Here is a 24,425-nt window from a genome sequence, read left to right as displayed (position 1 = left end):
AAAATGCTATTAAACTGTTACACATGGTTAATAATACTGATAGACTTCTGAAAGCAGCTATTATTAAACTGAACAAAGTCATTAGTGTGTTTAATCTTTGCACCAGAATATAAAGTACAGATGCTTAACTGCATCTAGAGAACAGTCATGATATTTTACTGTATGTTTCTTCTATTTTTACCACACTTACACATTTCCATTGTATTTTGTATTTTAAATAGGAAGTACTCAAATCAAAATAAAAGTGCAATGAATTGGATTCTAGTATTGACTTTCACACTGATCATGACTCTGTAGGCAGTTGACAGAGTCCAAACCTTCTTAGGCCTTTGCTTCTTCCTCTGTGTGAAAACTATATGACAAGATGTAATCTCTATAATCTAGCTGAGTCCCAAAATTCTACAAGTTAATAAGAAACACCCATTTGAGTTTAAGACTAGAAATGTAATCAGAAGATACTTTATCTTCTGAGCAAAATAATACTTGCATTAATTTTATTTAACAAATATAGTCTGTGAATGGCTAAGACTTTGAAAACTCTCCTCAATTATCAATCATGATTTTTTTCTTTATTGTAAAGATTCATATTGTTCATTTGATATTTCTTTTTTTAAAATATATTTTTACTGATTTCAAAGAGGAAGGGAGAGGGAGAAAGAAATAGAAACATCAATAATGAGAGAGAATCATTAATCAGCTGCCTCCTGCATGCTCCACACTAGGGATTGAGCCCATAACCCAGAGATGTGCCCTGACCAGGAATCAAACCATGACCTCCTGGTTCATAGGTCAATGCTCAACCACTGAGCAACACCAGCTAGGATGATATTTCTTCATTGGGCAATATTAATTAACTCATACAAACATTTTTAATGCCTAACATATAAATTACTGAAAATAAGATTAGGTGTTTGAAATGTTCTTCTACATCTCCAGTAATGATCTACATGATGGTTACATCATTAAAATGTCCATACTACCCAAAGTAATCTATAGATTCAATGTAATTCCTATCTCAATATCTATGGCACATTTTTCAGAACTAGAACAAATACTCCCAAAAAAATGTATATGGGCCACGAAAGACCCCAACTATTCTCAGCATTCTTAAGAAAGAAGAACAAAGTTGGAAGAAGTACCATGCGACCTGATATCAAACCATATTACAGGACCATAGCAATCAAAACATCATGGTACTAGCCTAAAAACAGACATATAGAACAACAGAGCAGAATAGAGATCCCAGAAATAAACCCACATCTGTATGGTCAATTGATACTTGATAAAAAAGGAAAGAGCATACAATGGGATAAAGACAGTCTATTTAATGAATGGTTCTGGGGAAATTAGACAAATATATGGAAGGCCCCCCCCCCAAACAAATAAACAAACAAAAAATTAGACCACCTTCTTATACCATAAACAAAAATAAGCTCAAAATGAATTAAATATTAAATGTAAGACTTAAAACCATTAAACTCTTCAAAAAACATAGGCAGTAAAATTTCTGATAGTTCTCTTAGCAATATTTTGTCTGATATATCTACTTGGGTAAGGGGAACAAAAGAAAAAATAAACAAATTGGATTACATCAAACTTAAAAGGTTTTGTATAGTCAAGGAAACAACCAACAAAACAAAAAGACAACCTATTCAACAGGAGAACATATGATACATCTGATGAGCGGTTAATACCCAAAATTTATAAAAAATTAATCTATTCAGCACCAAAAATACAATCTATTTTTAAATAGAAAAAGGACGTAAGACACTTCTCCAAAGAGGATATATAAATGACCAATAGACATATGAAAAGATGTTCAATGTCACTGATCATCAGAGAAATGCAAATTATAACCACAAGATGATATCACCTCACACCTGTCAGAATAGCTATCATCTATAAGTCCAGAAACAAGTGTTAGCAAATATGTGGAGAAAAGGGAACCCCGTGCACTATTGTGGAAATACAGAGTGGTGCAGTCAAATTTTTAGGTATCTCAAAAAATTGAAAATGAGACCATTACCCTGGCTGATATGGATCAGTTGGTTGAGCATCATCCCATGCTGGTTTGATTCCCAGCCAGGGTACATGCCTGGGGTACAGGTCCAATCCCCAGTAGGTCATGTACAAGAGACAGCCAATAGATATTTTTCTCTCTCATCAATGATTCTCTCTCCCTCCCCCTTTCTCTCCCTTCAAAATCAATAAAAACATATTTTATAAAAGATTAATGGAGAATATTTGTTTAAAAAAATGGAACTGGCTTAGGACCCCACAATTCCATTTCTGGATATTTATCTGAAAAAAACAACAACATTAATTCAAATGAATATATGCATCCCTATGTTCATTGCAGAGTTATTTACAGTAGCCATGATGTGGAAGCAACCCAAGTGCTCACCAATAGGTTAGTGCCATGGTTGGCAAACTGCGGCTCGCAAGCCACATGCGGCTCTTTGGCCCCTTGAGTGTGGCTCTTCCTAAGCCTTAGGAGTACCTTAATTAAGTTAATAACAATGTACCTACCTATATAGTTTAAGTTTAAAAAATTTGGCTCTCAAAAGAAATTTCAATCGTTGTTCTGTTAATATTTGGCTCTGTTGACTAATTAGTTTGCCAACCACAGGGTTAGTGAATAAAAAAAGTGGTAGTGCTTATATACAATGGAATATTACTTAGCCATAAAAAGAATAGAATCTTACCATTTGCAACAGTATTGATAGATCCAAAGGGTGTTATGCTCAGTAAAATAAGTCAGTGAGAAAAAGACAAACACCATATGATTTTACTTATTTGCAGAATCTAAAGACAAAATAAACAAAAGAGAAACAAACGCATTGACACAGATGGCCAGAAGGGAGAGTTAAGGGGGAACTGAGTCCAAGATGCGAAGGGATTAAGAATACAAGTTGATAGTTACAAAATTATCACAGGATTGTAAAATACAGCATAGGAAATATAGTTAAGAATATTGTGATAACAATGTATGGTGCCAGATGAGTACTAAAATATCAGGAGCAACATTTTGCAAAGTTTATGATTTTCTAACCACTATGCTGTAAACCTGAAACTAGTACAAAATAATATTGAATGTAAACTGTAATTTAAAAAATTATAGTTATGGACTTACTTGAATATTGTAATTAATCAGTTCCTTTTTTCAAAACAAAATAAACAGTCATTCCCCTTGTTTTCACCCTGTGATAGGGATATTATTTTGGTTTCTTCATGAATTGCAATTCTTTAATCCCAAATACTAAATACTTGATTCTCATTTCAGCTTTTTAACTTTAGGTAAATACACAATTTTAAGAGTAAGGTTTTCTTTTTTATTAAATTTTAATGCAGAAGAGATTCCAAGATGGCAGCTGCAGGGTGAGAGTGTGAGTGAGTGAGGGACTGAAAGGAGAGTGTGTGGATGTGTGGTGTGTGTGTGTGAGTGAGGGACAGCTAGATCTCACAGGACCTTCATGGGCTGGCAGACTGGGCTCGCATAGCCGGGCAGCCTCTGCTACTGCTGGAATTTCTCCTGGAGTGCTGTCTCTGCTGCAGAGGTGCCATTTCGAAACATAATATGGCCTCACCTCACCCAGGTTGCTCTCAGACACCACCCAGGATCCTACACCCACTCCAGACAGGGACCTGCTGCCTCAGCTGCCGGCCCACAGACACCAGGATTCCCGCCTCCCCAGCTGAGTGTTCCTGTGAGTTCTGGAGGGCACTTCCCTACCCCTAGCCAGATGCCTTAGCCCCAGGCCCTGCAACCACACATGTGTGTGAACACCCTAACTTTATGCAGCCCTGGGTTCCACAACCTAGGGCACAAACAGTTGAGCCTTACACTGCAGCCTAGGACTCAGAGACTGCACTTGCAAATAGCAGAGCCTTATGCAGCAGCCCCTGGCACCACGACCACTCCAGCAGCTGCACAAGCAGCCACTGCCCACAACCTCTGGAGGAACAGCCATCAGCCACAACCACAGGAGAGCAGTAGCCCTGTGACAATGTGAGGAGCAGCCGCCGCGTGCCACCACCCAAGGAGCAGATACCCAGTGAGCACTGCCACCCATAACCACCTGAGGAGCAGCCACTGCCCACGACATACCAAGGAGCAGCCACCGCCCGCGACCACGCAACCTGCCACCAAGTACACCACTGCAGCCACAGGCCCCGCATGACTCAACACCTAGATCCCTTGGTGAAAGCAAAAATGGGAAGACAGAAGAACAACCCCCAAAGGAAAGAAAAGGACTTGCCAGAAAAGGAACTAAATGAAACAGAGGCATACAATATGTCAGAATAAGTGCCATACAGTTCATAAAATGGATGGATGAGAAAATCAACAACCTATGTAAGAATCAGGAAGGAATATAGAGTGATATAGCTACAATGAAACATAATATGGAAGCTTTCAACAGTAGACTAGGAGAAGTGGAGGACCGAATTAGCAAATTAGAAGACAGGGAAGCAAAACACACCCAATCTGAACTGCAATTAGAGAAAAAAACTCAAAAGACAGGAGGAGAGCCTGAGGGAGCTTTCAAACAACGTGAAACATACAACAGAAGTGCCAGAATGACAAGAAGAGGAGCAAGGGTTAGAGAACCTATTTGAAGAAATAATGTCAGAAAACTTCCCCGATTTGGAGAAGTCACTCAAGCACAGAGTCCCAAAGAAGATGAACCCCAAAAACCAACACCAAGACACATCGTAATTACAATGGCAATCGTTAACAACAAAGAGAATCTGAAAGGCTGCAAGAGAGAGACAGAAAATTACCTACAAGGGAGCTCCCATTAGATTATCAAACAGAAACACATCAGGCCAGAAAGGAATAGAAGGAAGTATACAAAGTAATGCACAGCAAGGGACTGAATCCAAGAATACTCTATCCAGCAAAGCTATCATTCAAAATTGAAGGGGAAATCAGGAGCTTCACAGACAAGAAAGGCTAAGGGAATTTATCACTACCAAGCCAGCAATGCAAGAAATGCTAAGGGGACTGTTGCAAAAAGAAGAAAAAAAAAAGGGGGGGGGGAATAGGGGAGGAACACAGGCAAAAAAATAAAATAAAATAAAAATATCTACAAACAAATACCTATCAATAATAACTTTAAATGTAAATGGACTAAATGTTCCAATCAAAAAACATTGCCTGGTTGAATGGATAAGAAAACATGACCCATACATTTGTTGTCTACAACAGACCCACCTCAGAACAAGACTCACACAGACTGAAAGTGAAGGGATGGAAAATGTCTTTCAAGCAAAAGGAAATGAAATAAAAGCTGGGGTAGCAATACTTATATCTGACAAAATAGACCCCAAAGTGAAGGCCATAACAAGAGATAGGAAGACCACTTCATAATACTAAAGGGATCAATACAACAAGAGGAAATAACTCTGGTAAACATATACGCACCCAATTCAGGAGCACCCAAATACATAAAATACTTCTGGAAGATATCAAGGGAGAGATCAACAGCAATAAGTCATAGTATGGGACTTTAATACTCCATTGACATCACTGGATAAGTCCTATAGACAGAAAAAAAAACAAAACAAAACCAGCAAATAAACAGCTATCCTAAATGACTTACTAGATCAGATGGACTTAATTGACATCTTCAGAACATTTCATCCCAAAGCTACAGAATATACATTCTTTTCAAGTGCACATGGTACATTTTCAAAGATAGACCACATATTGGGTCACAGGCAAAGTCTCTCCAAAATCAAGAAGATTGAAATCATATCAAGCATCTTTTCAGACCACAATGGCATAATATTAGAAATACATTACAATAAAAACAATCAAAAAATTCAAATACTTGGAGGCTGAATAGCATACTATTAAACAATGATTGGGTTACCAAAGAAATCAAAGAGGAACTTAAACACATCCTGGAAATGAATGACAATGAAAACACAACAACCCAAAACCTATGGGACGCAGTGAAAGCAGTCCTGAGAGGGAAGTTCATAGCATTACAGGCCAACCTCAAAAAAAAGAAAAAAAAGAAAAAAGAAAAACTGGTAATAAATTATCTAGCTCTACAACGTAAAGAATTATAAAGATATCAAGAAGAAAAGCCCAGAGTGAGCAGAAGGAAGGAAATAATAAAGATCAGAGCAGAAATAAATGACGTAGAGAAAAAAAAAACAAAAAAAAAACACAAATAAACAAACAAAAAAAAAACAAAACATAAAACAAGCAAAAGACCAATGAAACCAAAAGCTGGTTCTTTGAAAGGATAAACAAGATTGATGAACCTCTATCCAGGCTCACCAAGAAGTAAAGAGAGAGGACCCAAATAAATAAAATCAGAAATGAAAGAGGCAAAATAACAACAGACCCCACAGAAATGCAAAAGATTGTAAAAAAGAAAATACTATGAACAACTCTACTCCAACATACTAAACAACCTAGAGGAAATGGACAAATTCCTAAAAAAATGACCTTTCAAAACTCAATCAAGCAGAATCAAAAAACCTGAGCAGGCTGATACATATGGAGGAAATTGAAGCAGTCATCAAAAAGCTTCCAGCAAACAAAAGCCCAAGGCCAGAAGTCTTCACAGGAGAGTTTTACCAAACATTCAAAGAAGAACTAAAACCTATTCTTCTCAGACTATTCCAAAAAATTCAAGAGGAAGGCATACTTTCAAGTTCTTTCTATGAATCCAGCATTACCCTAATACCAAAACCAGATAAAGACACCACAAAGAAAGAGAATTACAGGCCAATATCCCTGAACATAGATGCTAAAATCCTCAACAAAATTCTAGCAAACCGGATCCAGCAGTACATTAGAAAGATCATACACCACTACCAAGTGGGATTATTACAGGGATGCAAGGCTAGTACAATATCCTGAAATCAATAAATGTGATAAATCACATAAAAAATTGAGAGACAGAAGTAACATAATCATATCAATTGATGCAGAAAAGGTATTTGACAAAATCCAATACCCTTTTCTGATAAAAACTCTCAGCAAAGTGGGAATAGAGGGATCATACCTCAACATAATAAAAGCCTTATATGAAAAACTACAGCCAACATCATACTAAATGGGCAAAAACTAAATTTCCCCTAAGAACAGGAACAAGACAGGGATGCTGACTTTCACCACTCCTGTTCAACATAGTACTGGAAGTGCTAGCCATAGTGATCAGACAAGAAGAAAAAATAAAAGGCATTCAAATTGGAAAAGAAGAAGTCAAAAAGTCATTCTTTGCAGATGACATGATATTGTACATAGGAAACCCTAAAGACTCCATCAAAAAACTACTAGAACTAATAAATGAATTTGGCAATGTAGCAGGATACAAAATTAATATCCAGAAATCTATGGCTTTTTTATACACCAATAATGAACTCACAGAAAGAGAATGTAAAAACAATCCCATTTAGCATTGCAACAACAACAAAAATAATTAAGACAACTAGGAATAAACTTAACCAAGGAGGAAAAGGACCTGTACTCAGAAAATTAAAGGACACTGAAAAAGAGACAGAGAAAGAGATAAACAAATGGAAAAATATACCGTGTTCATGGATTGGAAGAATCAACATCATTAAAATGTCTATACTACCCAAAGCAATCTATAGATTCAATGCAACCCCCATTAAAATACCAACGGCATACTTCAAAGACGTAGAACAAACTCTCCTAAAATTCACTGGAATAAAAACAGATCCTGAATACCTACAGCAATCTTAAGAAGAACAAAGTTAGAATGATCACAATACCAGATATCAAGCTATACTATAAAGCAACTGTTCTCAAAACTGCCTGGTGCTGGCACAAGAACAAACATGTAGACCATGGAACAGAACAGAGAACCCAGAGATTGACCCAAGCCATTATGTTCAATTAATATTTGACAAAGGAAGAAAGGGCATACAATAGAGTCAAGACAGTCTTTTCAATAAATAGTGATGGGAAAATTGGACAAGTACATGCAAAAAAAATGAAACCAGACCACCAACTTACACCATACACAAAAATAAACTCAATGTGGATAAAGGACTTAAACATAAGGTGGGAAACCATAAAAATCCTAGATGAGGACCTAGGCAGCAAAATATCAGACATATGTCATAGCACTATCTTTACCGATACAGCTCCTAGTGCAATGGAAACTAAGGAGAAAATAAACAAATGGGACTACATCAAAATAAAAAGCTTCTGCTTAGCAAAAGAAATCATCAAAAAACAAGAACGCCCACTTGCATGGGAGAACATATTCGCCAATGTTATCTCCCATAAGGGTTTAATCTCCAAAATTTAAAGGGAACTCATACAACATAACAAAATGAAGATAAACAATGCCATAAAAAATGGGCAATGGACCTAAATAGACACTTTTTGAAAGAGAACATACAGATAGCCAAGAGACATATGAAAACATGCTCAAAGTCACTAATCATCTGAGAGATGCAAATCAAAACAACAATGAGGTACCATCTCACACCTGCCAGAATGGCTATCATCAACAAATCAACAAACAACAAGTGCTGGAGAGGATGTGGAGAAAAAGGAACCCTCTTGTACTGCTAGTAGCAATGCAGACTTGTGCAGGCTCTATGGAAAACAATATGGTATTTCCTCAAAAGATTAAAAATGGAACTGTCATTTGACCCAGTAATCCCACTTCTAGGAATATATCCCAAGAAAACAGAAACACCAATCATAAAGATATATGCACCCCTATATTCATAGCAACATAATTTACAATAGTGAAGATTTGAAAACAACCTAAGTACCCATCTGCAGATGAGTGGATTAGAAAACTGTGGTACATTTACACAATGGAATACTATGCCTTTATAAAAAATAAGGACCTTTTACCATTTGTAACAGCATGGATGGACCTGGAGAGCATTATGTAAGTGAAATAAGCCAGTCAGAGAAAGGTAAATATCATATGACCTCACCCATTTGTGGAATATAATGAACATTATAAACCGATGAACAAAAATAGAACGAGAGTCATTGAAGCATCGAACAGACTGAGCAACCTATGAGGGCAGGCAGGGGTGAGGGGGTAAAAGATCAACCGAAGGACTTGTATGCATGCATATGAGCATAACCAATGGACTCAGACAGGGGGGTGGGGGAGGGCATGTGCTGGAGTGGGGGGATGACTGGGAAGTGGTCAATGGGGGGAAAAGGAGACTTAAGTAATACTTTAAACAATAAAGAATTTAAATTTAAAAAAAATTAATGCAAAATATCGATCAAAACAATAGTTTTGATATAATTTTGTCAATAAAGAAAACGATTATTTTATTATGGTTTAAATAAATATATCACAGATTAATCCTTGACCCCCACAAGAATCTGATGATTTTACCTGCAAATCTTTCCCGTTAGCATATGAGTTTTCTTTTGTAAATAAACTGTCTGTGGACTATGTTAAATTGACACCAATTCCGATGGCTCCTCACAGTCACTGTGAAAATTACCTAGAAACTGAGCCTGAACCATCAGTGAAATTTTTGAAGACAGATGACTCTTATTTAAGTGAAATTTGAATAACCCTGTAACAGTAATGGATGCCTATGCTTGTCCCTGGGAGGTGTTCCAGGAAAAGAAACAGGCATCTTAGTTTGAATTCCATTGACTTCATGCTTTAAGAAAGGTCGCTGTAACTATCCCATGGATAACATTCTCTAAAATAACATTCTACAGAGCAGCTTTATGGTGCTTGACTTAACAAATACTATCTAGTTTTAGGTTCACTTATTTCTATTTTGTTTTAATTTCTTGAACTTAGTGGCTTCCCATGAATAAAATTTTGATTTATAACATTGTATCTACTGTGAATAATTGTTTAATTTACTACTGATGACTTAATCCAGGCACTGATTAACTGGAGGACCCTTGCTGTGGTCAAGTGACCATTTTTATAATTTTATTTTATGTAATTACTATTGATATTAGAAGCATGTTTACATTTTATACTTTATTGGACCACCAGAATAAAATAAGAAAACCCATGTTTAAAAATACAAAGAAAAAAAATCACACACACACACACACATACACACACACACACAATTTACAAATGAAATGGGACATTAGGCAATATATAATAAAGAATAATAACTGTCATAATAATAAATAGTCTGCATGTGCTAAATGATTAAAAACCATTTTGGAAAGGAAAGGAGATATGAAATAATTATAAAATAAGGGATGATTAAATTCAAAAATCATACATGGGATTGATACTATTATGAATATATGCTATTTGGAAAAAATATAAGCAATGTTATTTTAGAATTTTTTATTTCAAATTTTAATTACATTAAGACAAAAATTTACTTTAAGACTTAGTATCTTTAGAGTGCATTACTAGGGGGATATTTATAAGTTTTACTAAATATATATTTAGTTAATTGTGAATCAATACTGACCTGCAGTAAAATGTGTGTCCAGATTCACCGAGACAGATCCCTCCATTAACACAGAGGTCCATATTCAGTTCCTGCTCAGCAGAACTATCGGTACTTACCTCACAATATGCACCCGCGTAGCAACTTGGGCAAATGCAAGTAAAGCCATGGTCTGACTTCTGATTCATACAAGGGGTTGATGTGCAGTTCTAAGTTAAGAAATAGAGAGTAAAATTTGATGGTCAGTGGTCAGACTAATAATTTCATTAAAATTTTATTGAGGTTAAACATTAAAAAACATATGCAAGTGTATCTGATAGTCCTTTCCTCTAGTCACTAAAATATGTGTCTAGCAATAAGAGGTATTTAACTTTGTCAGCAGAAATACTCTGTCAAATGTTTTATTGTTTAATTTTGAGGGAAATTACATAAATTTTATGTAATCATGTACTGTTTTTATGTTATAACCATCTTATAAATGAAAGTTTGTGCCATTTATCAGCCTTTCCCTGTTTTCCCACCCATAGTGCCTGGGTGCCATCATTCTACCTCTATTTCTACAAGTTTAACTTTTCTTTTTCTTTAATATTCCACATATAGTGAGACCATGAGTATGTACGTGGCTTTCAGTCTGGCTTATTTTACTTAGCATAATGCTCTCCCGGTTTATCAATATTTTCATAAATGGCAGGATTTACTTCTTTTTTTAAAAGACAATAATATTTTATTGTACGTATAGATACTACATTTTCCTTGTGCCATCATCTGTCAATAGAGACTCAAGTTGTTTCCATACCTTGGTTATTGTGAATGGTGCTGCAGTAAACATGGGACTACAGATATTTGAGATAATGGTTTCATTTTATTTGGATATATGCCCAGAAATGCAGTTGTGATCACATAATAATTACTTTTTTTTAATTTCCAGAGGTGAGTAACATCTATAGTGTTTTTAATAGTGGCTGTAGCAGTTTACTTTCCTACCAATAGCATATAGGGGTTCCCTTGCCACCATGTCCTTGCTAGCATTTGTTATCTCTTGTATTTTTTATAATAGACATCCTAACTGTGAACTTACATCATTGTGGTTTGGATCTGCCTTTCCCTGGTGATTAATGATGTAGAGCACCTTTTAATGTATTTGTTTCCATTAGTATGACTTCTTTGAAGAAATTATTCAAGTCCTTTGCCCATTTTTTAATTGGATTATTTGTGTGTGTTTTATTTTTTTACTTTTTTGCCATTGTGTTTCATAAGTTTCTTATATGTTTTGGATATTAACCCTTTATCAGATAGGTGGTATGCAAATGTTTTCTCTTATTTCAGAGGTTGCCTTTACATTTTGTTGATGGTTTCCTTTGCTGTGCAGAAGATTTTTATTTTGATACAGTCTCACTTTTTATTTTTGCATTCATATCATGCATCAAATGGAAAATTAAAAATTTGTCAAAATCACCAGAGAGTTTAAATTACTATCATTTTCAATGGATTGTGCCCTTAAGTATAAAACTTAAGTCATGCTTGAAACCAAGATGGTGATCTTTTATGCTCACCCAAGTGATAGAGTTAAATACATTTTTTTAAATAAATTAATGTCATTCTGATATTTGTTCTACCTTTACTGAAAATGTGAACTCCTTAAGGATTCCCAAAGGCACTTCGTGCAGGTACTGCAGTTATTTTTATGGAATAAAAATGAAGAATTCCACAGGGAATGGCCTGGAACAACATGATTCTTTGTTATTCCTATGGCTGGTATACAGAATGAATGATTAGAAAGAATTACATAAACTAATTGAATTATATTTCCCTTGGGCAGAACGAAATCATTTTTAGGCTGCCAAAAGTTCCATCTCTGGGGTTTACAAGAATCTTTTACTAAATTAATTAGAAGGCTTAATGGGAAATACAAAAACAATTTCTTTTAAAAAATCTAAGTGTCACTTAAAGTTCTTGATCTTTTCTGGTTCAAAAATGAAGAGGGATGCCTTTCCTTTTGTTCATAATCATTTATAGCATTTTGCTGCACTCTATTTAATATAATAAAATGCTTCCCAAGAAGAATTCACTAATTTAATTCCAGAAATTAAAGAAATAAAAAGCTGGTGTGTTCATGGAATAATGTTGTAGACCATGGCAATCTAGACAATTAAGCTAGACCCCAATGCTACAGTTACTCAACTTGCATTCAAAACACCATGCCAGGAAATGCACAGGAGTGCGAGAACACCAGAGCAGTGACGCATTCATTGTGGACTGCTTCCAGCCGTGGGCAAACTACGGCCCACGGGCCAGATCCGGCCCGTTTGGCTGTTCTATCCGGCCCGCGGAGCCGAAAGAGCGGAGGGTTCTCTTGCTCTCCCCTCCGCTCCTTCACCAGCAGCAGTGTTAACATGTATTAGTTCACACAAACACTCCATCCATGCTTTTGTTCCGGCCCTCCGGTCCAGTTTAAGAACCCGTTGTGGCCCTCGAGTCAAAAAGTTTGCCCACCCCTGGTTAGCCAGAGCAAACCGCCAGATTGGCTAGTAAACATGCCAGTTATCTCTATGACAGTTGTATTCTCCCTGAGGTGTATAGTTTAATTCCAAAAATGTGTCCTGTGATCTCTGTACTTCCCAGAAGTGTAGAAATGTTTTATCTGACTTTATCTTTATCATAAAACATTTATCTCATAGAATCTTTCCTTTTAGCATTGCTGTTTTTAAAGTAGTGGGATACTTCAAATTAGATCTTGGAAAACAGAGTATGAGTTCAACCAAAGAACATGTATGATCCATGCATGACCCATGGACACAGACAATAGAGTGGTGAGCTGGGCGGGGGACAGGGGCATGCTAGAAAGGGCCAAGTTTATACTCTAACTTGGCAAAATGAGGTGTCAAACATGGACAAGCAATCCAAAAGATGGAGAACACTTTGTAAGGAGTCTGTAGCTTTGTAAGGGACATGGCTGGTGTGAGTGTTTAAGAGAAGCCTTGACCCCACTTGTTTTGCTCTTCTCATTTAGATTTGACCTTGCTCTTGCAAGAACAGCGAAAGACATCTCCCCATAACATACAGTTTCAAGATTTATAGACCAGAGCAAATAAAGAAATAGAGAAAAATATCAGGAAGAACATGTAAGAAAAGATCTAATAAACACAGAAGTATGTGTGAATGGAATAGGCTATGAGGCCAAAAGGATACACACACACACACACACACACAAATGAGCAAGCGAGTATTAATAATTATTTCCTAATATGAACTAGTGTTTGATTAACTCTATTTTCTGCATCTAAGGTACATAAATATTTTTTTAAGAACAATACACTTAAAATATCTCAAATTTTCATCAAGAGGATACTGACTAAATAAATATGGTACCTCCAAGCTATGTAATAGTAATAAGAATGAAGTAGAACTACTTATGTTAATGTAGACTAATCTGCAATGGTAGATTAAGTAGAAAAGCAAGGTACTCCGCATGTGTGATAAATATACCCATTTATGAGATCTTCTTTATTTTAAACATGTGTTTACAACCAAAAGTGAGAGATATTCTGTACAATGACTTGTGGGAAACAGCTAACCATTTGCTGGGGGATTCCTACTCAAATCTTATCCTGAAAAGCATACTTATGAATGCATGATTTATTACAAATTAAAAGACAGTGAGAAAAATACTAAGTAATGTTAAAAAATGCTTTTATTGATTTTAGAGGAAGAGGAAGGGAGATGGAAAGAGAAATACCAGTTGACTGCCTCCTGCACACACCCTACTGGGGATCGAACTCACAACCCAGGCATGTGTCCTGACAGGAAATCGAACCAGCAACCTATTGGTGCATGGGACTATGCTCAACCAACTGAGCTACACAGGCCAGGGCTAGAATAACTTTTTTTACTAAGTCCCTTTCAAACTTGTCACAAACCACAGAACCGTTAGAGGAAATCTCAGTAAGTTTGGATACATTACCCTTTTGAGTGTCAACATGCACTATATATTGATTAGAAATTAACAAAAAATAGGAAAGTGTATATAATGTATATGATAGACAAAAGGTGAATAATCTTATTACATAAGAAGACTTTTATAAATGTCAGCTCACATTTGAGGAAATACAAATACATGCACACACACATTTTTTTCTTTAATCCTTTTCTTTCTGTTTAGATAATTTCTTTTAGTTCTCCCTTTAGATTAGATATGCTGGTGATAAATTCTTAGTTTTCCTTCATCCTAGAATCCCTTGATTCCTTCTATTATGTTTTCATTATTTTATTTTAGTACTTTTCTTATATATTTATAATTTGATATAGTACTCAAAACAACGTATCAGCTCTATTGTAGCAGTTATCCAGACTCAACAAAAAAAAAAAAAGGAAATGTTTGAATATCACCCTTCTCTCTTTTCTTTCATCTGTGTGTGTGTGTGTGTGTGTGTGTTCAGAATTGAGTTAATTGCATTTTGCAAAACCACAGCATCCATTTCATACCCGATCACAAGTTTGTTTTTCTCTAGCACTGATTCTAATTTTTTTAAACTTACTTCAAATTATCAGATTGACAAAAGAAAAAAAGAGTTTGCTTGTATTTTTCTCCCTCCAGCCCTAACATAAACTTTTTTTTTCACTCTTCAAGGAGCTTTAGCTATGACCACCTGTTCCATTGTTGACCTGAGTGTTCTTTTCAATCAGCACCGTCCATGTTTGTCCATTGCTCTTGACTCTTTAGCCGGGAAAGACAGACTTGGACATTAATTCATAACGCCCTTTGGACGTTGTTGTTTGTGCATTGCAACATAGAGAGAGCTATAATAAATAGGTCAGCTAAGTAAGAAACATATCTATATCTCCAACTGATTGTCAGAAGGTATGCCTGAAAATTCTTATACCCTGGTTTCCCACAGATATTAAATATTCAATGTTTGCAGACCAAATAACCATAAGGACATTTAGCGTGCCCTTAATGTATTAGTACAAATAGGATGATTACAATAAAATATCATTGAATTATAATAATTAATATAGATTGAAAAATGAGGTTTTAAAAGGTAGAGAAACAGAATAGTTATCCCTTATACTATATTTAGATACTTAAAGCATAAAATATAAGGCATTTCACATCTGTAGAGAAATAACAGATTATTTTAGGTAAAATTTAGATAATAGTTCTTAGAAAAATAAATTATACTTTTGAAAAAGTAAATCAAATCACTCACTTCTTTCATCATAACAATATATGCACAATGAGTTAAGGTATTAAAAGTGTTACCAATGTTAAAATTATAGATGAATACAATAAGAATTTTATTTAAATATTGCTAAATAAAAGCACTTTCTAAAGAGAGATGCAAACACAGAATCATTAAGTTAAAAAATATAAAAAATTTCATAGTATATTAGTTTTATAAAACTCTAGAGAAGATTTGCATTTTTTCAGAATCTAGTGGATTTTATTCATAATTGTAAATACTATATACCAACCAAAAAGAAAAAGGGCAAGCAAGCCCAAAGAAAAATTCTGTTAATCAAAGGCTATGACTACACAAAGCACAAAGATCTACAAATGATAAATAACTATATGAAAAGGTGCTAAATCTTCATAGTAACCTAGAAAAATGTGAATTAAAATAATGAAGTGATAAATTTTCCTCATCAAATTGGTCAATACTTTTTAAAAGTATGTATTCATTTAATAGGATACAGGAAAATTGGTATGCTCAGTCTCTCAGTAAATAAATACGATTTGTCAACACTTCTTTGGAATCCTTTTTAGCTATTAAAAGCAATGGGTTAGGACTCAATTATAATGGAAAGGTTCCTACAATAGTTAAAACAATTGGTTTCCCCAGCCTCCAAAACTGTGAGAAATAAATGTCTGTTGTTTAAGCTACCCAGTCTATGGTATATTTTGCTTACAACACTGAACAGACTAAGGGAGGTGGAATGGTGAGAAGATTTTAAGAGGCCTTGTGTTTGGGATAAAATGGGTGGAGATTGTACAATCTGACTGCCATCTGTCAAGGAATGATTCCAATTCCCTAGAAGATGTAGTAAGAGTTAAAGCTGCTGGCCAAGGGGCCAATAAATGGCAGCATAAGACAAAACAGTGGCATCAAGGACCCAGTCCTCTCTACTTCTCCGATGATTCATAGCCCTTGCCCATTAATTGAAAAATTGCCCAAAATGAAGTGAAGGAGTAGAGAGAGTCCACCCTGAACTGGCCAGACTGTCTTTTCTACTATTTGTGGATTTTAAGAATAAATGAGGTAGCATCTTCTGTGCAATTTTATATATCTTAATAAATACTTTGAAATTCATAAATATAAAGTATTGATATGGAAAAGTATCTAAATATATAATTACATGAAAAATTGCACTATATAACATTATATGTTATTACCCTATTTTAATTTTGATATTTTATTTACATGTGTTTATGCATAAAAAGTATCTTAAAGTTCATATTCCTCATTTCATTTTCTCTGGAAAAACAAGTCACTAAAGTACATGTTTATGTAAAAATATTAGAAATAAATCTAGAAAATTTTAACAATTATTCTCATAGCAGTGTTTGTAAATACTAATATATACAAATTCATTTACATAAACACTTATTTATTTATGTATTTATTTATTTTATTCAGAAGAAGAATGCCACATTATACTAGCAAGAGATAGTTTTTAGAGATTACCGCAGGCAATATATGCAACCACACAAACAAGATATATGCCTCATATACCAGCAAATTTAGTAACTAAAACATGTCCTTTTCCATATTATGTATGGTTTTCATTATTTAGAATAAAATCAACATAATATCAATAAGTAATTAAGCTTTCAAAAATATGTGTCAGAAATTGTGCTAATTGATTTACATGCATTATCTAATTTAATTCCCACAACAATCTAAGAAGTAGTTGCTATGATGACCCTCACTGAATAGCTAAAACATGTCTTCAGAATGTCAGTACATAATTTGTTCAAGAACACACAGAAGGTAAGTAGGAAAATATAGGTCAATCATCTTTCCCCTTAATACATTTAAGTACCCCATCACTCTCTCCAAAAGGATCATTTTGAGCATCTATCACCTCTTATGTACATGATCATACAATGACCCTATGATGTATAAACTGTATTTTACTAAGGTAGGAGAGAGACAGAAAGGATTTAAATAAAATATCCGCAGTCTCACTAAGCTGAAGGCTTCTTTAGCCCCTATGCTTCCTTCCTTTACCATGTCTCTGTCAGCAAGAAGGATTTGGAAGAACTCTCCATTATCCAGAAAGGCTCATGAGATTCTCATGTCCCAGGCATAGTCTCAAACTTCAGGAAACCAACATTTCCAAAAAGATTAGGCATTCCACATAAAATATCATATGTCCATTAGATCACATTGGACTCCTGAATACTGGAAGAAAGATCCCGAGAGTACTGTAGGTGTTGAGGATTGCTACATGTAACCACCTCTGGGCACATCCATCTAGTATTTATTTATTTCTTATTTTTTATTTATTTATTTACTTATTAATTAATTAATTTATTTATTTATTGTGTGTGTGTGTGGTGTGTGTGTGTGTGTGTGTGTGTGTGTGTGTGTGTGTGTGTTATCTGGATCATTGAATCTTCTTTCATCCCTAGACATCCACAGACACCTGTGTATTCTAAGAGTAGAGAGAGGTAGGCATGTGACAAATTATAAACCTTCTGAGGTACTTTTTTCAATGACCATATCCAGAATTTAGTTTAATGAAGGCTCCCGATTTCAGAAGTTTAAGATAACAAGAGACAGAAGGGAAAAGGCAAAAAGAGGCTGTGATTTTTGTTTGAAGCAACTGGAAAATTCAAAAAAGAAATGGTGAGGAACTGAGTAGTTAAATCATTAATAATTGAAGAAATAACTCTGAAATCTACAGCAAGTGATTTGCTTGTTCTCTTGAATTACTATAAATTTAATCAAAATTATTCAACTTACATTAATCTTGATCTCACATCTTGAGCTAGTCCATTCTGTATCACAGGAGCATTGATATTCATTAGTGATATCTGTGCATATGAAACATAGAATTGCATTTTTAAGTAAATAAGACATTAAAGCATAAATTCAAGACAGTTTAAAAATTTAGAATTGCTCTTTTCCCGTTCAGGTCAAAATAAAACCAAAATCCAAAAAACAAAAACACACACATTCCCATGAGCAGAAGGCAGTCTATTCCAGATTTCTTATCCTTCAAGGTGACTGGGCTGAAAGAACAAATCAATTTTCATTTTTGCCATCTTCCCCATGGCAATGAAAAGAAGGAAGAGTTCTAGAAGATCTACAGTACGTGTAGGGCTAATCTAGGAAACTGAACGCAGCTATGGCTGAACTCCATTGCAATGAGCAATCCATCTTCATCCTGCCTTCCTTTTGTACAAAGTCAGTGGCAGGACTAGGAAAAAAACAAGTAATAATAATGTTGCAAAGGCAACTTGGTACATCTGAAAGACATTCTTCTTTGTCACTTGCATCTCCTAGAAATGCCCCTACTCTGGATTTGCATAAACTAATTTGCTATCAATGAGCAGAATAGTTATTATACAATTTCATAAAGAAAGCCACAAAATAGCTTACATGCACATAGGGATGAAAGAACCAGTTTACTTAGGAACATATTAAATACTAAGTGTGTGGTATTATCCCTCCACAGAGCAAATAATAGAATGTCTTCTCATCCTACCTGCTGCTTCTATTACTGTGAGCAGTTACCTTTAAGTATATTAAAGCCCAATTAATCTGCATTTATTGAAATTTATGCTAATGTGTAGAAATAAAAGAAGGGCAGAGAAAATGTATCAGTGCATTGCATTAAGTAGAAAAGGCAGCATCTGTCATCTTAACTGTACTTAGCTCTAGTTTTATGAAGGAGCGTAATTAAAATTAACTTTATCAACTTTCCCTTGACATTAAGTCTTAAGTATTGTGAGTTCAATTTACTTTCTGAGATTTAATAATAGAAAAACAAAAATAGCTACCTTCCCTGCAGACAAGGATTTGAGAGGCAATCATTTGCATTTGTTTCACAGTGTGTTCCAGAAAAGCCACTCTGGCAGTCACAGGTATAAAGATTGATGCCATCAATACAAGCTCCATCATGGAGACAGGGTTTTGATAGACATTCATCTATATTTACTTCACAAGTGATGCTTATATAGAAGAAACAAAACAAAACATGAGCCTATTTATAAGCAAAACACAAAAGTTTGCTCATTATGATAAATGTCACCAAGAAATCAAGGCGCCCTTCCTATAAAGATTATTTGACATCTTGTAGCAAAATAAACAAACAAACAAACAAACAAACAAATAAATAAATATAATTTTAAGGTTAATGTGTTTAGGTATGAACCCTCAGACTACTAATTTAATGTGAATGAGGAAAAAAAACCAAAACACCAGCTTAATCTACTTAAAAGATTATTTTTAGCATGAGTTCTTTATTGTGAATATTAGTGAAGTAATGAATTATATCAAGTTATCACTATGAATATTAATTCCTACATTTTCTTGGTAATGATTCTTGAAAATCAAATATTTATTACCTATAGGAATTAAGAGTTAGAATTTTTCTAAATTTGATCCTGGTGAGTCTATTAATGGGCTATCTGAGATTTCTACTAGTAAATGTAATCTAACTTTGGCTAAATACCTAGTGTTTTCAAAGGCCACGTTTTGAATATTTATTAAGCACCTACCATGTACCACCTCTGTGCTCAAGTAGAAGTACACAAAAAAAAATCCACAAAAGAGAGGAAGAACATGTTAATCCAGAAACATGTCAGAGAGACAATTTTTATAGATAGAAAACATCTAGAGAAAAGTATAAGCCAAGCTTTAATGGGAAGCTAGACTGTGTTTTAGGTTTCACATGATGCAGATCTTAGGAAAAAGTAGAGAATCATTATAAAATGTTTAGATGAATCTCTTTATTCATTGTGTTCATCTGTACTGAGCAGCTACTAACAAAAACTACCATCACTGTTGTGCCAGGCCCTGTGCTGAGGCTTTAAACACATTATTTTAATTAATGCTCATCAAACATGAAGGGAGATAATAACTTTAACCCACTATTGAGTAAACAAGGATTTGGAGAGTGTCAATCACTCTTCCAGATCACATAGGCCATTGCAGCAGATAAGGGTTCAAATCATGTTCTCTGTAACTTGTACTTCTAATCATTAGTTTACATGGACTATCTTGCAACTACTCTGATATGTGCACAAGCTGTTATGCTGTGTAGTACAATGTACACTGTTAAAAGTACGACAATAGGCCCCAAATGGAGTAACTTACACTAAGCCTCATGTCACCAAACTGACACGTAATTACAGTTTTAGCTCTCCCAGTAATGGAATTTTAAGCCAATCAATCAGAAATAGCCCAAACAGCATTAAGTTATGTAATCTATCTGATAGACAGATGCCATCCCCTGAAGGAAAGTATAGGCATATTTGAGAGACATCGTGGGCTTGGTTCCAGACCACAGCAACAAAGTGAGTCACACACATTTGCTGGTTTTTCTGTGCCTGTAGAAGCTATAGTTACATTATACTTTAGTCTATTAAGTGTGCAATAGAATTATGTCTAAAAACTAACAATGCACATACATAATAAAAAATAATTTATTGCTAAAAAAGAAATGTTAACTATCATCTGAGCCTTCGGCAAGTCATAATCTTTTTGACAGTGAAGCGTCTTGCCTTGATGTTGATGATTGCTGACTGATCAGGGTGGTGGTTGCTGAAGGGTGGGGTGGCTATGATGATTTCTTAAAATAAGACAACAATGTGGTTTGCCACATTGATGGGTTCTACCTTTCATGAATGATTTCTCTGTACAATGAGATGGATGTTTGACAGCATTTTACCCACAATAGAACTTTTTTCCCAAATTGGAGTCAATCCTTTCAAACCATGCCACGGTTTCAGCTAAGTGGATGCAATATTCTAAATCTTGTTATTTTGATTATCCTCACAGCATCTCAACCAGGAGTATATCCCATCTCAGGAAACAACTTTCTTTGCTCATCCATCAGAAGCAGCTCCTCATCCATTAGCAGGAGTGTATCCCCACCCTCATCATGAGACTGCAGCAGCAATTCAGTCACCTCTGCAGGGTCCACTTCTAATCCTGGTGCTCTTGCTATTTCCACCACAACTTCAGTTACTTCCTCTGTTGAAGTCTTAAACCACTTAAAGTCATCTGTGAAGATTGGACCAACTTCCACCAAACTCCTGTTAATGTTGATATCTGACCTCTTCCCATGACTCATGAATGTTTTTAACAGCATCTAGAATGGTGAATCCTTTCCACAAGGATTTCAATTTACTCTGCCCAGATCCATCAGAGAAATCACTATCTATGGCGTCTATGGCCTTACAAAAAGTATTTCTTCAATAACAGGACTTGAAAGTTGAAATTACTCCAAATGGATGTGGTGTTAGCAAGCATCAAAATGACATAAATTTTGTTGTACATCCCCATCAGAGCTCTTGGGTAACCAGGTGCGCTGTCAATGAACAGGAATATTTTATAATAATTTTTTTTTCAGAGTAGTGGATCTAAACAGTGGGCTTAAAATATTCAGTAAATCATATTGTATTGCTGTCATCCAGGCTTCATTGTTCCATTTGTACAACATGGGAAGAGTAGATTTACAATAATTCTTAAGGGCCCTAGGATTTTCAGAATGACAAATAAGCATTGGCTTCAATTTAAAATAACAAGCTTAATTAGCCTCTAACATGAAAGTCAGCCTGTACTTGGAAGCTCGGCATTGCCTGCTCCTATCTAGTAGCTATGAAAGTCCCAGATGGCATCATTTTCCAATAGAAAACTAATTCATCTACACTGAAACTCTGATATTTGCTGTAGCCACCTTCATTAATCATTTCAGCTAGATTTCTGGATAACTTGCTACAGCGTCTACATCACTTTGCCTTGTACTTTTATATTTTGGAAATGGCTTCTTTCTTTACTCCTCTTTAATCCCCTTAAACCAACCTCTGCTAATGTCACATTTTCTTCTTCTGCAGCTTTCTCACCTCTTTCACCCTCCATAGAACTGGAGTGAATTAGGGTCTTGCTCTGGATTAGGCTTTGGTTAAAGGGAATGTTGTAGCTGTATTGACTATCCAGGCCACTAAAACTTTCCCATATCAGCAGTAAGGATGTTTGGCTTTCTTATCATTCATGTGTTCACTGGAGTAGTACTTTTAATTTCCTTCAAAAACTTTTCTTTTGCACTCACAACTTGGTGCAGGAGGCCTATCTTTTAGCATATCTTGGCTTCCACAGGCCTTCCTTACTTAATCATTTCTAGCTTTTGATTTAAAGTGGGAGATGTGCAACTCTTCTTTTCACGTGAATACTGAGAGGCCACTGAGGGTTACTAATTGGCCTAATTTCAGAAGTGTTTTGTCTCAGGAAATAGGAAAGTCCAAGGAAAGTATGAGAGATGGGAGAATAGGTGATCAGTGAAGCAGTCAGAACACACATACCTAAGTTCATCATCTCATATGGGTGCGGCTCATGGTTCCCCAAACAATTATAATAGTAACAGCAAAGGTCACTGATCACAGATCAGCATAAAAAATACAATAGTAATGAAAAACTTTGAAATATTGTGAGAATTAGCAAAATGTAACACAGAGACACGAAGTGAGAAAAATGCTGCTGGGAAAATGGTGCAATTTATTTGCTCAATGCAGGGTGGCCACAAAACCTCAATTTGTAAAAACAAATAAAAATGATATCTGAGAAGTGCAATAAAGCAAAGCACAATAAAATGAGCTTTGTCTTTAACTTAGAATAATCAACTCACTTTTTTGTTTAGTATAACTTCCTTATTCCTGCTCTCTTTAGGCTGTGAGGGTCATTCATTTTATACAGCTCCCTTGGAGCTCCTAACTGCTACATTGAATGCTGCCCATTTCAAATAGCTGTTTGCTCAAATAAACTTTTATAATTTGTAATATGCCTCACTTTATCTTTTAACAGTTACAAGAGTAAAGCATGGCTCTTATAGACAAGAACATAATATCTAGTTGAAAATAAAGATAAGCTTATAAAAGAATATACTATTACAATGCTTATAAATAGTTATAAATAAGCTAGGAGGAAATAAAAATAAATACACTTATTACCATGAAGGTATATAATAATAATAATAATAATAATAATAATAATAATAACTGATATTTGGAGACCTTATTATGTGCCAACTACTATTGAACATGTTGTATAAATCAACTCATGTAAACTTTATTATAATTTTCTGGCATGGAAATTAATTTTCCCATTTTATGGAATAAAAAAAAAATGAGGCACAAATTGTCACAGCTAGTAAATATTAGTCAAATCTGCAGCTGTATTTCAGAAGCTCATCAAGATTTAGGTTTAGGATATAGTTTAAACAAGCATTATAGCTTACATTAGGGAAAGAAAGAAAAAGAAAAGAAAAGAAAGAAAGAAAGAAAGAAAGAAAGAAAGAAAGAAAGAAAGAAAGAAGAAGAAAGAAAGAAAGAAAGAAGGAAGGAAGAAAGGAAGGAAGAAAGGAAGGAAGGAAGAAAGAAAGAGAAAGAAACCCTTTTTCTAAATCTTAGTGTCTCATGACACACCAGTTTATTTCTCACTCATACTCCAAACCAAGGTGAACTAGAGATCTACTTTACCTTTATTCTGGGACCCAGGTTAATGGAGTGTCTTCTACCTGGGACACTGTCATAAAGGATGAAAAGGGAATGAGGCACTTGGTAAACATACACTGGTTCTTAAATCTCCCACCAACATTTTTTTTTCTTTATTGATTAAGGTATTACACATATGTCTCTATCCCCTCATTGCCCCCCCCCCACACACACACACACACACGCACTCATGCCTCCACCCTCCCCACCTGGTGTCTGTGTCCACTGGTTATGCTTATATACATGCATATAAGTCCTTTGGTTGATCTCTACCCCTCACCCTCACCCTCCCCTA

At 35.2% G+C, this 24,425-nt stretch overlaps 1 protein-coding gene across 1 annotated transcript in view; it reads right to left on the bottom strand.

Moving 5' to 3' along the window:
- The window catches only part of EYS (eyes shut homolog), a 1,264,258-nt gene that overhangs the window by 765,629 nt on the left and 474,204 nt on the right, over positions 1–24,425 (bottom strand). The window contains 4 exon segments of the mRNA XM_036318417.1: positions 7,648–7,714; positions 10,432–10,619; positions 18,378–18,456; positions 19,418–19,588. Coding sequence (XP_036174310.1) covers positions 7,648–7,714; positions 10,432–10,619; positions 18,378–18,456; positions 19,418–19,588 — 505 coding nt within the window.

This window comes from Myotis myotis, unplaced genomic scaffold (genome assembly GCF_014108235.1).
Source record: "Myotis myotis isolate mMyoMyo1 unplaced genomic scaffold, mMyoMyo1.p scaffold_m19_p_7, whole genome shotgun sequence".
NCBI classification, from domain to species: Eukaryota; Metazoa; Chordata; class Mammalia; order Chiroptera; family Vespertilionidae; genus Myotis; species Myotis myotis.
Note: the sequence above shows the minus strand (reverse complement) of the source record. Positions and strands in the feature narration are given on the sequence as shown.